At 45.0% G+C, this 16,099-nt stretch overlaps 1 protein-coding gene across 4 annotated transcripts in view; it reads right to left on the reverse strand.

Annotated features, from left to right (window-relative positions):
• Positions 1-16,099, reverse strand: part of zgc:123278 (uncharacterized protein LOC641569 homolog) — a 169,742-nt gene that overhangs the window by 138,254 nt on the left and 15,389 nt on the right. Inside the window, exons 1-5 of one of the 4 annotated variants that reach the window (XM_060075568.1) lie at positions 11,980-12,280; positions 11,742-11,829; positions 8,767-8,930; positions 8,247-8,277; positions 769-1,613 (exon numbers count right to left, since the gene is read on the reverse strand). In XM_060075568.1, coding sequence (XP_059931551.1) covers positions 1,504-1,613; positions 8,247-8,277; positions 8,767-8,930; positions 11,742-11,829; positions 11,980-12,009 — 423 coding nt within the window. In that variant the 5' untranslated portion in view covers positions 12,010-12,280 and the 3' untranslated portion in view covers positions 769-1,503. Of the gene's footprint in view, positions 1-768; positions 1,614-8,246; positions 8,374-8,766; positions 8,931-11,528; positions 11,601-11,741; positions 11,830-11,979; positions 12,281-16,099 lie in introns of those variants that run through there. The other 3 variants (XM_060075566.1, XR_009529708.1, XM_060075567.1) reach the window with 3 other exon arrangements.

Below are 16,099 nucleotides of genomic sequence, written 5' to 3' on the forward strand. Positions count from 1 at the left end.
GTGGTTTGTTGATCATATCTCAAGTTGCTTGACATAGAGGTCTAGTAGGCTGGGTTGAAATTGCCTCCCTTTTTCTGTCATTCCCTAAAAGCTATAGAAGGAAAACAAAATATTATTTAGGGAACACTAGTAAGGAGGGCACTCGGCCACTAATTTGACCCGAAATCCTTTGCAGTGGCGTAAAGTTGTGTAGAAAAGCCGTCGGGGTAAAGATGTCACCCCTTGCCAGCTCAAAAAACCTGTCTCTCCATCGCCATTAGATTAATTTGATCACATGAAGACGGCGATGTCATGGTCTAGTGTGCGTGCAGATGAGTTCACATCAATTAGGTGGTCCACAATGATCCCAAACAGTTAGTCCACACGTTTTGGACAGCACTACAAGACATCCCAATAGAGGGCGTAACAGAGCCCTGCACTGGCTTTAGTGTATCAATACAGTTTGAAAGGATATTGAGAAGATACGTTTAGGTTGCCACGGTTTGGGGAGCCTCAGGATTTTTTGGAAAGGTGGTGTGTGTGGGTGGCATCTTTACCCCGACGGCTTCTCTATACAACTTTACACTGCAAAGCATTTCTGTTCCCTAAATGTTTCGTTTTTATACCTTTAGTAGTGATTATAACAAATGATCAGAAATTGCATCTGAATGGTTCATGGTTTGAGTGGTTTCACAGTCCCATGGCATAAGCAGTGAAGAAAAATTATGTGATGGGCAGGAAGTGAAGGGATTAATAACATCCAAACTGCAGGTTATTTTTTTTTTAATCTTTTTATTTGAGCTGGGTATACAACAATCAACAAACTGTACAAAGAATGTCTGTATATCCCTTCACCAACATAAACACATGCATACATACATGCATATCTGCAGACATAGGCCTACATGCATGCACATATAAAACACAACAATTTGCTGTAATTAATTAATAATCAATCTCAAGCTTGTATTCATCAATTCTTAAAACGTAGATTACCAAATAAAAACACATAGGAACTAGCCTGGAACAGAAATAACATTTGTCATCACATCTTGTGAACTGTAAAACACTGGGGACAGACAGATTACTGTAGTCATTTTCACTAAAGATATATATACAGTATTAAGCATCATGATTAACAAAACACAAATGTTTGAGACTTATGTAAAGCTGGTCGCATGCATTCAATATATAGAGATAAGTAGAGGGAAGCAAGGAGAGAAAGATTACTGCATTAGGTAGGCTAAAAGGCTATACACCATATACAAATATGTATGCATAAATGTATGTGTGTTAGACATATGTATGCGTATAATACACCCTAGCTACTACACTAACCTATGTCTATTTAGAATATATCAGCAGAAAATTATTTAAACATTGACCTTCAAAAAGAATACAAAACTTATCAAACAATAGGCCAGTGAGACTAAATAGCGGGGATATTGCTATATTAAAGGAAACACATTTACAAATGTATAATAGGCCTACATTGATTTTATAATGGAAAATATATAGTAGGTTTTAACAGTTAGTTTCATTGTCTTGATGAAAAGGCTGATCATCTTCTGTTGTCAGAAATAGTTGTGCGTCTTCATCAAGTCCTTCTGCTTGTCTGTAGAACTGGAGAGAGCCTGCAATGTCCAACGAGTTGACGTCAATGATACTAGTCCACAGCAGCGTCCCAGCCCCAAGCGGACAAAGGCCCAGATAGCATATGTCACCTCTGGGCCATAACATTGTTTTAGCATGTTTGGTATTTCCAGAACTATTATTTGGGGACCTATGGAATCTGTAGGAACCCTGCTGTATTTGTTATTAAGGGTCCTATGAATCCGTCATCAAAACATTATTATTTTAATTTATTGATTTGATTTAGTGTGTCCCCACCAAAGCTCAGACCAAACCTACGCCCTTTGTCTGTTCAGCCTGGTTAATGTGACCGTGGGGTCTGTTCAGCCTGTTTAACATGGTGTCTGTTCAGCCTAGTGTTGCACGGTATACCAATACTAGAAAGGTATCATGATACCCTCAGGCAAAAAACGATACGATTCCCAATTTTTCTTACTATCGTTACTTTTATTAAAATAACTGTGTCTGTGCAGCGAGTGTGGTAGAAAATAATGAAGGGTTGAAAGGATATTTGCCAAATGTATATTAGTGGAGAGGAATATACCAGCAGGGGGAGAGGGACAGGCTCCAGATCTTGTTCCATTGTTATTCAACACCTCAGAGAGTTCGGGGTTGACCGGCAAACATTCACACAAGACATCACTCTGTAGTCAATGACAGTCTATTTCTCAGTTAACTTAGATATAATAAGTAATGTTAACTTTAAGTATAAATTATATGAAAATATAAGGTAAATATATTTAGAACGGAGCCAAATATTATACACTTGATATTAACTGGCCTTCCTGTGTTAAACTAAAGCCTGCATTCCGATGAACCCCCGACGCCTCATGTAAATGGCCTCTTAGAGAAACATGTTACGCCCAGTGGTTCCTCGTCTGGTTTTAGAATGTATATTCTGGAGTTGGAGTTAGGTTAACTAATCCATACCCCGGTTAAAATCAGACACTACTTTAGGATTATGACTGTATATGCCACAGACAAATAAAGTGGCATTGTTAACTACTACAAATGCATATTTTACTGTTTAAATTAATATTGCTTTCACAGGGCTCAATCTTCTCTTAAACCCATGTGGTAAGTCATGGTGATTTAAGATCAGGTTAATAAACAAGGCGATGAATAGATTTTAATTAAAGACCTCACATATAACTAATGTATAATATGTAACTTCATGTAACTAATGTTTAATATGTAACCCTTTTGTACGTAATGCTTCAATTACTGTATGGAATGTATTTTAGACATCGTGGGCGGGACATAAATGCTAATGGCGAACGGGGTGGGCCCGTAGTTTCGAGCACTATGATTGGCCAAGGACATCTTGGGGGAGGCCACACAATTAGGGTATAACCCGGAGCTCCGAGACTGTTCGCGAGTTCTTTACAAACCAACTCAAGTGATGTTGATCATTCGACCCTAGTCCTTCTCGACCTCTCGTAATTTGTTAAAGTATTACACCGTGGGTTTTATCCACGACATGAGCCGTTCCAACTCTCCTTGCATGCAGAGGCTAGTGAGTCGGCATGCCCCTCAGCTCGCCCTCAGTCATAGCAACAGCAGGCAGTTCACTGAGCGAGTGAGTGTGAGACGCAATGAGATGGCGACAGGTTTGGAAATGCTTGACGAAATTCCTCGGTCTAGGCTTGGCCTTATGGGCTTGTCCCTTGTGCGTGCTTGCGCGTACTGAAAATGTAAACTATGCACCAATCAACGTGGGCACCGCCCACATTTCCCACAGCACTGTGTATATAATGCGGCGCATACCACCGCTCATCCTCCATGCTATTCTTTCAGCATTTGGAGGGTACAGCAGGTGGGAAACTAGACGGCTACGCCTACAATCATGGAACTAGAGTTAAAATATCAGAACTATCGTTCTATTTCATGTAGGCTACGCCGTCTAGGCTTCGCCCTATGGGCTAAGGCGAAGCTGCGAGCGGAGCCCAAACAATGTACTCCTGCTGGACGCCAGTCAAAATACTTAAGTCACCAGGGCACATCAGACTCAAAAAAGCAGATGATGTGCGTAAAACAACAGCTTAATAAAAAACGAATTCCTCCTAGATCAACCAAGGCGATGATCAAGATAAAAAGTGAGTCTGTTAAACTCTGGCTCAATCCGTGCTTCATGGAATCCATGAAAATGTAAAGAAAAACCGGGGTAATACGGTTTCCATTAGATCCGCTACCACCGGGGATGGAGCTATGGAGTCCAACTCGCCGATAAGGAACTTCTCTTGTCTGCTTCTTATTTGAAAAAAACGGCCAGAGGGCTGTACTGGCAGACGAATCCAACTCGTCACCTGGCGAGCCAATTGGAAACCCCTCTAGTCCGTTTCTCATTTGAAAAACGATGGAAGAGGAATACTGGCAGTCAAATCCAACTCGCCAGCCGGCGAGAGAATATTAACGATGCCACTTAAAAGAACATACCTATATTCTTAAGCCGTAGAAGGGGCCCCGGACTCCAACACAGAGTGGCCGAGTGAACCCCTGGACATGTCTAACATGTAAAAACGGACAAAGGGGCCAGGGAAGACCACGATGATGTCTTCAAACCGAAATGCCTCCGAGTAGAGCCATTGAAGCGGCCACGCTCCGAGTCGAGTGGGCTGTAACGCCCACTCGATGGGCGTTACATGTACCTACATAGCCAGCGCCCGCATCAGGCACAGGAGATGCAACTCCGCCTCCGCCTCACTAGAATGAGGCAGGGGGTGAAAAGCCTTAAACACAATATCCCTCAAGAACTGTGAATGTTCTTTGGGAGGAACGCAGGATTGGGTCTGAAAAGTGCAAAAGAGCTGTCCTCGTTAAGCAACAAGCAGCTCGGGCTGATGGCCAGAGCGGTCAACTTACCGGTCCGCTTGGCAAAAACCAAAGCTAATAAGAGTGCCGTCTTAAAAGACAGGGCATCCAAAGGGGCCTGAGACAGAGGCTCGAAAGGGGCCCTGGAAAACCCACGAAACACGGTGGGGAGATCCCAGTATGTTGTAAGCTAGCGCGAAACTGGCCTAACACATCTAGCCCCACGCAATAATCTCTTGACCAGTGGATGGCTGAAGACCGGGCTACCATCACAGCCTGCATTGCCGGCGCATAGACCTTGATAGTGGAGAAGGCCAAACCTATTTCCAATAAGTACTGCAGAAACGCAAGCACGCTTCCCACCTCGCATAGGGATGGGACAGTGTGGTTCCTGTCAGACCAATTACAGAAAGCGCCCCACTTTGCTGCACAGAGGGATGAAGTAGAAGGTGCCCGAGCACTCTGCATAGTGTTGATAACCGCTTCAGGCAAACCTTTGCCCTGCAGGATCAACCTCTCAGGAGCCAAACCAACCGCTGTCCCGATACATCGGGCGGGTGGTGCACTGTCCCGTGGGCCTGTGAAAGTGCATCCGATCTGAACAGTACCGACCACGGCGCATTCCGTGAGAGCGCCGTTAGCTTTGGAAACCACAGAGCTGAGTGGTTCTCCGGAGCCACTATAATGAGGGACAATCTCTCCTGTCCGACCTGTTCCAGAAGAGGAAGGATCAGCTGGAGCGGGGGAAACGTAAACAAGAGAGCCCGCGGCCAAGGTGTGTGTGCCAATGCATCCACCCCTAACAGGGGAAGATCCCGAGGGTTGAGAGAGAACCACCACATGCAGTGTGTGTTCTCCCTCGACGCAAACAGGTCCATTTGAGCCGTCCCGTACCTCTACCAGATCAGTCTGACAATGTCAGGATGTAACCGCCACTCGTCTCGGCGGGGACCCCCGCGAGACATGAGGTCCGCTCCGAAGTTCTTGGCGCCCGCGATATGCAGGGCTCTCAGACTGAGGAGATACTGATGAGTCCTAAGCCAGAGCTCGACCGCCTTTCGGTGGAGAGCAGAGGAGCACACTCCCCCCTGTCAGTTTATGTACGCTGCCACTGACATACTGTCTGTGCTGATCAGAACGTGGCAGCCATGTACCAGGTGAAAGAAATGCAACAGCACTTTCCTCACAGCGGCGAGTTCCAACACATTTATGTGTGCTGTGGGGGGCGTAACGAGGCTTCCGTGAAGACCACTGCCTGGTTAACATGCCACGACTGGTTCAGCCTGGTTAATGTGAACATGAGGTCTGTTCTGCCTGGTTAACATGGGGTCTGTTCAGCCTGGTTAACTTGGGGTCTGTTCAGACTGGTTGATGTGACCATGGGGTCAATTCAGCCTGGTTAACATGGGGTCTGTTCAGCCTGGTTAACATTCGGTCTGTTCCGCCTGGTTCACATGACCATTTGGTCTGTTCAGCCTGGTTATTGTGACCATGGGGTCTGTTCAGCCTGGTTACCATAGGGTATGTTCAACCTGATTAAAATGGGGTCTGTTCAGCCTGGTTAATGTGACCATGGGGTCTGTTCAGCCTGGTTAACATGGGGTCTGTTCAGCCTGGTTAATGTGACCATGGGGTCAGTTCAACCTGGTTAAAATGGGATCTGTTCAGCCTGGTTAATGGGACCATGGGGTCTGTTCAGCCTGGTTAACATGGGGTCTGTTCAGCCTGGTTAATGTGACCATGGGGTCCGTTCAGACTGGTTAATGTGACCATGGGGTCAGTTCAGCCTCGTTAACATGGGGTCTGTTCAGCCTGGTTAACATTGTGTCTATTCAGTCTGCTTAACATTGGGTCTGTTCAGCCTGGTTTTGTGACCATGGGGTCTGTTCAACCTAATTAAAATGGGGTCTGTTCAGCCTGGTTAATGTGACCATGGGGTCCGTTCAGCCTGGTTAACATGGGGTCTGTTCAGCCTGGTTAATGTGACCATGGGGTCAGTTCAGCCTGGTTAAAATGGGGTCCATTCAGCCTGGTTAAGCGGACCACAGGGTCTGGTCAGCCTGGTTAACATGGGGTCTGTTCAGCCTGGTTAATGGGACCATGGGGTCTGTTCAGCCTGGTTAATGTATGGGACCATGGGGTCTGTTCAGACTGGTTAATGTGACCATGGGGTCAGTTCAGCCCAGTTAACATGGGGTCTGTTCAGCCTGGTTAAAATGGGGTCTGTTCAGCCTGGTTAACATGGGGTCTGTTCAGCCTGGTTAATGTGACCATGGGGTCTGTTCAGCCTAGTTAATGTGATCACGGGTTTTGTTCAGTCTGGTTCATGTGACCATGGGGTCTGTTCTGCCTGGTTAACATGGGGTCTGTTAAGTCTGGTTCACGTGACCATGAGGTCTGTTCAGTCTGGTTCACGTGACCATGGGGTCTGTTCAAACTGGATCGCTGCGTTGTCTCTCTGTTGTAGAGACAGCGCAGCAACACCTCTACCCAAGCCCACCCCCCTGGAACCGCGGAGCCGTCTAATCGCATTGACATCAAAATGAAACCGCCAATGTGTGTAGAGTCCTGGAGGGTTAATTGGGGTGTTACCTAAAGCCGGCAATATACCTCGGGCAGACGGGCAGTGTAAACGCGTGGACCACGCCGGAAAAAAGGCGTGCATAAGACGGGCATATTTGGCAGTGTAAAAACGTCTATTGACGCATACGTTCCACTGAACAGAGCAGCTCAGGTGACATCTAGTCAGTATATATATTAGGGCTGTAACGATACGCGTATCAAACCGAAAATCGCGATACTCAAAGCCACGAACCTGTCTCGCGGTGTGAGAAGGCAAGCGCGATATGCCCTTTCTAACTCTTCGGTCAAATTGTCCGATTGAAATTTGCTAATAATTTGTCTAAATAATAGTCTGCTGACAGCGCCCCCTCCTATCGATGCCGTAAATATGTGACGAGATGCCCTCTCTGTGATCACAGCTCTCCGTGGCTACGGAGGATTGCATTTCTCCACAGCCGTCGAAGTCCTCATATGCGATATGAACGACATTTATCCAGAGTGGGCCAAGCGCGAAAAAAATTGCCTGTGTGATCCTGTCTCTATTGTTTTGTGTGATTGGACTGGCAGTTTGTCTGCTTATAGGTCGGAATGAAGCGGCCACCGATTATTGACAGGATGGGTACTTTATTCTACCGGACTCGTTCGCTTCTTCACTAGACACACGCGCTACCGCTCGCTCTCCTCGCTCGTCCACTCACTCGCTGACGTCACTCACACACGCATACGCACACTGCCATTCTCCCGCACACACATATGCTACTCGTAACACTATGCCTCGTTATTGCGACGTTCATGTTTTTCCTCATCTATTGAAAGTTAGGCTATTAAACATGTTGCATTCTATACGGCCTGATTATGTCATTATTTAAGCTACATAGCCTAATAAGAAGCGCTAATAAGGATATTTGAATAAACCAACCAAACAGTTAAAGGGGCCCTATTATGCCTACCAGCAAAAAGCATCCTCCAACTGCAATCTTTGGTTATTTCTTTATTAATTTAGCTATACTTTAATAGTATTCTTTCGGTTCAAATCTGTTCAGTGTTCCAAATGATTTGTTATTAAATGTTACATTAAGATAATTAAGTGTTGTTTAAATAAAATGCTTTTTAAATTTAAAAGAATCGTGGGATGTATCGAACCGTGGGTCAAAAATCGTGATACAAACCGAATCGTGAATTTGTGTATCGTTACAGCCCTAATATATATCTATGGTTACTGTGGAAGTGTTTTAACACGTGATGTGTGGTTGGATCCTCACACGAGGCCTGGGCCGTCTCCTGGGCCGTCTCCTGGGCAGTCTCCTGGGGGGGGCGGACACACACAGGCGGGGATTCACCGAACACGGCCGAAATCACCTGCAGAAGGCTCACCAGGTCACACGTCTCCTGGAGCCGGGGAAAAGACCCAATCAGACGCCATAAGCAGGCGTCATGACAACGGCCAATCTAATCCTGCCGCACACGTGGTCTCCGAAAGGGAGGAGGACTTTGGCATCAGTGTTGTCATTGTTTTACTAAGCCTGTATTCAGTAAGTTGCTCTCGAATTGGTCTTTTAGAACAGGTTGTGCAACACTACAACATATTTCTGTCACCTATTAGCTCTGATGGCCCTCTGCCTCACTTGTGAGTGGCTTTGCATAAGAGTGTCTGCTACATGACTTAATGCAGATGTTCTTTTCATGTTATGTTGCTCTGTGTGATTGTTGGTTAATCATCTGCAATATCTCGACATAGTCGACCAGATGGGATGTGCTGACTGTAGGCGTGTGCGCTCTAACCTGGCTCCATTCCTGCAGAAAGGGCAGCATCACCTCCCCGTTGCTGTCCACGTGTTTCCCCCTGACCGTCACCATGTCCTTGGTGGGCTTTACGTAGCAGATAGGGGCTGTCTTGGGGTAGCTCTCATCCAGCCATAAGCACACTGGGATGTTGTAGCTCGTGTCTGTAGCCAGCAAGAAAACCACAGGCAGTTGGATACAAGATGTTAGCTTTCTGAGGAGCTGTTATAACTAGCTAGCTAGTTATAATGTGTCCCACAACTAGGGTTCTTACCTTTGAACACAGAGGCGTCGTCAGCCCCTTTTTACTGGGGCACGTGCCCCAGTAAAAGTCTCCAGTGCCCCAGTAAAATTCCATTGATCATTATTAAATTCATCTGCAGAAGCGCCGCTCTCGCTATGGAATCGGCAGGATTCATCAAGTGCATCTCCTGCTGCCTCGGGAGTCTTCAGTCGAGCCTGCCTCTTACCAGCCAATCAAAAAACGAAAGGGGCTACATAAAAGCCAATCAGAAAATAGCCCTATTGTATCTGGGTACGATTTAACGCAACAACCAATGAAAAAAATCAGTTATTTACGGATTCGTCCACGTGACTCTTCTGAAAGTGTGTAAAGTATGACCAAGTGTTTCTTTCTGTTCAATAGTCTAGATAGAACTTTATCAATCCCCTGTAGGAGAAATTTGTTAATAAAACAATAATGGTAAAAAAAATAAGGAATCTCCCACTTCCGGCTTCCATGAAAGAGAACCATACTAATTCACACAATAGCGTTGATGCAAATCTAGCATTAAAGGTTAATTTAAGGAAGTTCTCTCCAGTCACGCTGAAACTAGTTTGCTAGTAGTAGCGCTTTAATTTGCAGTGTAAGAGAATTCTGGGAAATCTGAATGCTGACAAAATTCTCAGAATTCTGACACTGCAATTTATTTGCACGCTACGACTAGTGAACTACTTTAAAAAAAAAACTTGACACTGCGACCAGGCGACAAATGACTGGTGAGAACCTTCTTAAATGAACCTTTAATGCTGGATTTAATTATCAGAATTCGGATTTTATCCAAGTATTCTGACTTTATTATCAGAATGCTGAATTTTATCTCACAATTCAGAGTTTATTAGCCTATTCGATTTCTGAATTAAAATTCTTGTGATGAATAATCTACATTTGTACAGTCGATGTGCAGCACTTTAATTCCCGTCAACTATGTTTTCTAACACCAGCATTTCCACAACTATGCTCATGTTCGTGACTGCTATACAAAACCATTTATAGTGCATCTATTTTTCTGCTGGGTAGTGATAGTCGCCCTAAATGCAGCTTTAATTTGGGCTCTGATTCTGAATAAATGCCGCTGCTGAACTGTGTGAATAAATAAAGGGAACTGAAATCTAAAGAAGACACGTGGTTTTGATGTACCGTGAATTCCAGCTGAAAGTGGAACATTGCTGCCATCAGGGGAAATTAATGTAACCTAGGCATATTGTAAGTAGCTTTCAATTCCTTGTTTTTTTGTTGATCATGTTTCGTTGGAAACCACGGGAGCTGGAAAAAGCCCAGAGTAAGTCATCTCCTTTTTTAACGTTACAACAAATTCACAACTTGTTTGACACAAACAATGACAACTTGATTGCTGTTAAAGAATGTTGCCCACATAATTAGCACCAGTTTTTCAATACTGAGCGTCTGTAGCCTGTAGTTTTATAGCACACACACACACACACACACACACACACACACACACACACACACACACACACACACACACACACACACACACACACACACACACACACACACACACACACACACACACACACACCATGCGTGCATGCACACACGCGGAAAATGAATAATGAATGAAAAATTGTCTGTCTTCAAAACTTGAGGAAGTTTTAGACATAAACTTCCTTAACACAAAAAAGGAAATTATGGATATAGCCTACAGGGTGTTTTTAACATACTGGATCCAACAATGATCCCAACATTGACACAGATAATTCAGATCATTGCACTCACAATTCCTGTAAACAGTTGTAGTTGTGAGCGATCTTTCAGTGTGTCGAGAAGGCTCCACACCTGGCTTAGGTCAACCATGGGGCAAGGAAGGCTTCACCAACTTTCTCTTTTGTCCATTGAAAAGGAGCAACTATGCAAAGTGAGTCAAAGCCACGTTATTGACCGCTTTGCCACCATGAAGGCGCGGCGATACAGCTTAATAGTGAAAAAATAATCATTTAAAAAGGCTCTATGCAGTAGTGTATGGCCTTATTTAGTTTAATTTAAGAGCTTTGATGGTTCTATAACATTTTCCAGGTTGATTGGTGGCAATGAGCCACCTCACCTTAAGTCAGAAATTCTATTAGTTTTAAACCTTGTTTCTTGCCTTTTTAGTACATGTCGTTCTGGCAAAATGATGCTGTTTCCACACAGCTTCTAAATAAATATAGATGTGTAGACTTCTCCTGATAAAGAGGTGAAGGTCATAAAGAGACTTTTTGTTTATTTGTCAGTTACCTTATTTGTAAATCTTTGAGATGTGTATGTGTTTAAATAAATATAATTGTACGGTACTCATGAATCCATCTTTGCGTCTTTACCATTACCAGTGCTTTAATATAGCCTACAGTATGACAGTGACAACAATTTTGAAGCTCGTACATACCCTTCTGTATCCATATATTTCATATTGTGCACACGTAAAAAAAAAAATTTTGGCAGTTGGGGGCCTGTGCCCCAGTAAAACTCTAGGTCTAGCAACGCCCCTGTTTGAACATGACGGGAATGGTTCCCGATAAGCTCATTAAGTAGTTTGTTCTGCCGTCATTGAATACTATAAACACAAGCTATGGGTTAAGGAGGAGTTACTATTTACAAAATATGTTTTTAAGTAATTCAATGACTTCTTAGTTCATCTGAGCGAGTATCGGAGAGACTGATATATAACAAAACATCTATTATACCGCATACTCACCATAATTGTCCAGCACTGGCATTAGGTTTTTGTAATGAGTGACTACAACGTACACCTCCTGAGCAACCCGTTTCCTTTGAAAATACGTCTACACACACACACACACACACACACACACACACACACACACACACACACACACACACACACACACACACACACACACACACACAGCTTTATAGGGAAAATATAACTATCTAACTTGTTCAGAGAGTGTCATACTTAAGGTTAATCTTACCTTGGGAAGCAATTTCTTAATGGAATCCATTGTATCATAATATAGTGATGTTTGTTTGAAATCTAAAACAAAACAAACAAAAATCCAGGTCCGATCAAAAAAACCCTCAGCTGGTTGCTCTAATTGTAATCTCTCGTCACTTTATGGACAGGCTTTTTATGGTCGGTCCACCGTAGACCAATGAAGTGTTATCATGAGACTCCACGTGATTTGTATTGGACTCATCCAGACAAGGATGCAGGGAGGTGCTTTTGAAGCCAGGTAATTGTAAAAGTTGCAGTGAATGTTTTTGTTTTTTTTACCTTTATTTTACCAGGAATAATCCCAATAAACGGTGCTCCATGTTGCCATGCAGGAGATCTCCAGTGTGTGGAGATGGTTTGTTTAAACTGCACACTTAAATATTTACTATATTTACACCCCCCCCCCCCCCCCCCCAACAAACCAGCGCAAGGCCGGTACGGTTCCCCCCCCTCCCCCGTCAACAACTGAGTGCAAGGCCGGTGTGTGTACCGGATTGACTCGGCTGCCAGATCGACTCGGGGTCCTGCGCTTACAGATTACGTATTGACACTTGACGTATCAACCCAAGCCAATGGACAAAACCCGGAAGGGTTGTTTATAAACGGGGCTCAATCATGGACATAAAAAGAAGGTTCAATTCGTTTTGGTTTTGATTTCATTGAACGCAGCCCGTTCTTTTGCACAACAAATAGCCATTGGAAACACGTCTAAAAACACTGATGAATGCATATGTAACCCAGTTCCTGTTAGGGACTCTTATTCTGAAGGAGGAGAACGGAAGTGCCTGCGTGTGGGTCGCTGTTTTGACTCTGTGTTGGGAGCGCTGGAAATAAAGTGGGTCGCCCCCTTCAGTGAATGGAGTTAACGATTCTTCTTTTATATATAACCCAAGTATATGCAATAATAATTTGTACATTCGATTATTATTCATAGATTAGAAAACAAAAGGCGATCGTTAATACTTGGGAATAACATGGGAATGAATAAATGCATGCACATTTAAAAGACAGCGTTTACAGGAAGTGCGTCATTATTGCATATAGAACCCCGAGTCGATCTGACAGCCGAGTCAATCCGACACCCACACCGGTACAGTTTTCCCCTCCCTCCCTCAACAACTTCAAGAGACCCCCTCAAAGATGGAATCATAACTCGAACCCTGCATGGAAGTATAAGTCAACTTCATAAATGTGAAAGATTGCTCCATATAACATATAGCACCAACAACATAGCAAATCTATGTAGGCCTAGAAAAAAATACAGTTCAATGTGATTGCTTAAGAAAAAGATTCCTTCCAACTATTTACTAAAAATGCAATCAAAAATGTACATACAAATAAATGGTTACATATCGATCAGCAATGAGATTAGAGTAGCCTACCCACATAAATAATTGGAATACACCAACATTGTTAACTGCCATACATAGCTAAACAAGCAAATGAAAAATTAAATACTAACGCAACTGAAATGTTTATTAGGCCATTAACAATATTATAAAAATGATACCGTAATGCACCCGTTCTTTGTCTTTGGATCTTTTGAATAAATGGATCAATAAATGGTGAATCGGAGGAACAGAGAAACGTGAGAGTCATTGAGCAGCAGCTGAACCAGTCTAAAAATCCATTTATCACTAAAACAGTTTTAGTGATAAAAAGTCAGCACAGTGCCTAACTACCATCAACGTCATTCATGTTAAGTAAAAGGAAAAACCTCGGACACGAGAAGTTAACGGGGCCGTGCAATAGGCCCTCTCAAATGCCAGGCCGAAACAACATTTCACTACGACTCCTTTCAGCTGCCCACCCCTCCTTCTCCAGCAAAAAATAATAACATAAAACGGCTTATAAAACGATTTAGGTAGCGTTTAGAAAAAAGAAAACTTTAATTGTTTTAGTACATGGCATGAAGATAATTATGAGCCTTTGATTGATATCCAGAATTTTTTTGCGGAGACACATTCCTGTTCCCCACTTGTACTGGAGTGAACGGAGATATATACTTCTGGGCCCCTTGAATCGAGGGACCCGTCCACAGCCCGCTTAAACAGCTGCAATACCAGGCTTGGCCGCTGAGCACTGGTGGATTGCGGAAGTATACACTGTTCCTGGGGGCTTGCTTCAACCAGCCAATCATTTTGGTGAGCATATGCTCGTCTTGACTGGCTGTATGATTGCACTACACTACATAAAGTGTATCAATTTTGTGTGTGTTTGTGTGTCTGGGGTTGTGTGAGAGAGGGAAGGAACGTTATTTATTCCAATAAACTAAAATAAACTTTTTTATAATTTTTTTTCATCTCATCTCATCTTCGTCCGCTTATCCGGGGTCGGGTCGCGGGGGGAGCAGCTCAAGCAGGGGGCCCCAGACTTCCCTTTCCCGGGCCACATTGACCAGCTCTGACGGGGGGATCCCGAGGCGTTCCCAGGCCAGTGTTGAGATATAATCTCTCCACCTAGTCCTGGGTCTTCCCCAAAGGTCTCCTCCCCACTGGACGTGCCTGAAACACCTCCCAAGGGAGGTGCCCAGTGGGCATCCTTACCAGATGCCCGAACCACCTCAGCTGACTCCTTTCTAAGTAAAGGAGCAGCGGCTCTAATCCGAGTTCCTCACGGATGGCTGAGCTTCTCACCCTATCCCTAAGGGAGACGCCAGCCACCCTTCTGAGAAAACTCATCTCGGCCGCTTGTACCCGCAATCTCGTCCTTTCGGTCATCACATCACCCAACCCTCATGACCATAGGTGAGGATAGGAACGAAGATCGACCGGTAGATCGAGAGCTTTGCCTTGCGGCTCAGCTCTCTTTTCGTAACAACGGTGCGGTAAAGCGAACGCAATACCGCCCCCGCTGCTCCGATTCTCCGGCCAATCTCACGCTCCATAGTACCCTCACTCGCGAACAAGACCCCGAGGTACTTGAACTCCTTCACTTGGGCTAAAGACTCATTTCCTACCCGGAGTAAGCAATCCACCGGTTTCCTGCTAAGAGTCATGGCCTCAGATTTAGCGGTGCTGATCCTCATCCCAGCCGCTTCACACTCGGCCACCAGCCGATCCAGTGAGTGCTGAAGGTCACAGGCCGATGATCCAATGAGTACCCACATCATCTGCAAAAAGCAGTGACGAGATTCTCAGACCACCGAACTGCAACCCCTCCCCACCACGACTACGCCTCGATATCCTGTCCATGTATATCACAAACAGGATTGGTGACAAGGGGCAGCCCTGGCGGAGACCAGCACCCACTGAGAACGAAACTGACTGGCTGCCGAGTACGCGAACACAGCTCTCGCTTTGGGAGTACAGAGATTGGATGGCCCTGAGGATAAACCCCCTTACCCCATACTCCCGCAGCACCTCCCACAGTTTCTCCCTGGGGACCCGGTCATACGCCTTCTCCAGATCCACAAAACACATGTAGACCGGATGGGCATACTCCCAGGCCCCCTCCAGGATCCTTGCGAGAGTGAAGAGCGGGTCCGTAGTTCCACGTCCGGGGCGAAAACCGCATTGTTCCTCTTCAATCTGAGGTTCGACGATCGGCCGAACCCTCCTTTCCAGCACCTTGGAGTAGACTTTACCACGGAGGCTGAGAAGTGTGATACTCCGGTAATTGGCACACACTCTCTGGTCCCCCTTTTTTTTTCTGGTCCCCCAGGGGAACCACCACCCCGGTTTGCCACTCCTTTGGCACTGTACCCGACTCCCACGCGATGTTGAATAGGCGTGTCAACCATGACAGCCCCTCAACACCCAGAGCCTTTAGCATTTCTGGCTGGATCTCATCAATCCCTGGGGCTTTGCCACTGCGGAGATGTTTGACTACCTCAGTGACCTCCAGCAGGGAAATTGACGACGAAACACCATCAACCTTGAGCTCTGCCTCCAACATAGAGGGCGTATTATTCGGATTCAGGAGTTCCTCAAAGTGTTCCTTCCAATGTCCGACGACCTCCTCAGTGGAGGTCAACAGAGTCCCATCCTTACTGTACACAGCTTGGATGGTTTCCTGTTTCTCCCTCCTGAGGTGCCGGATAGTCTTCCAGAAACACTTTGGTGCCGACCGAAAGTCCTTCTCCATGGCCTCTCCGA

Source organism: Gadus macrocephalus, chromosome 16, assembly GCF_031168955.1.
Source record: "Gadus macrocephalus chromosome 16, ASM3116895v1".
NCBI lineage: Eukaryota > Metazoa > Chordata > Actinopteri > Gadiformes > Gadidae > Gadus > Gadus macrocephalus.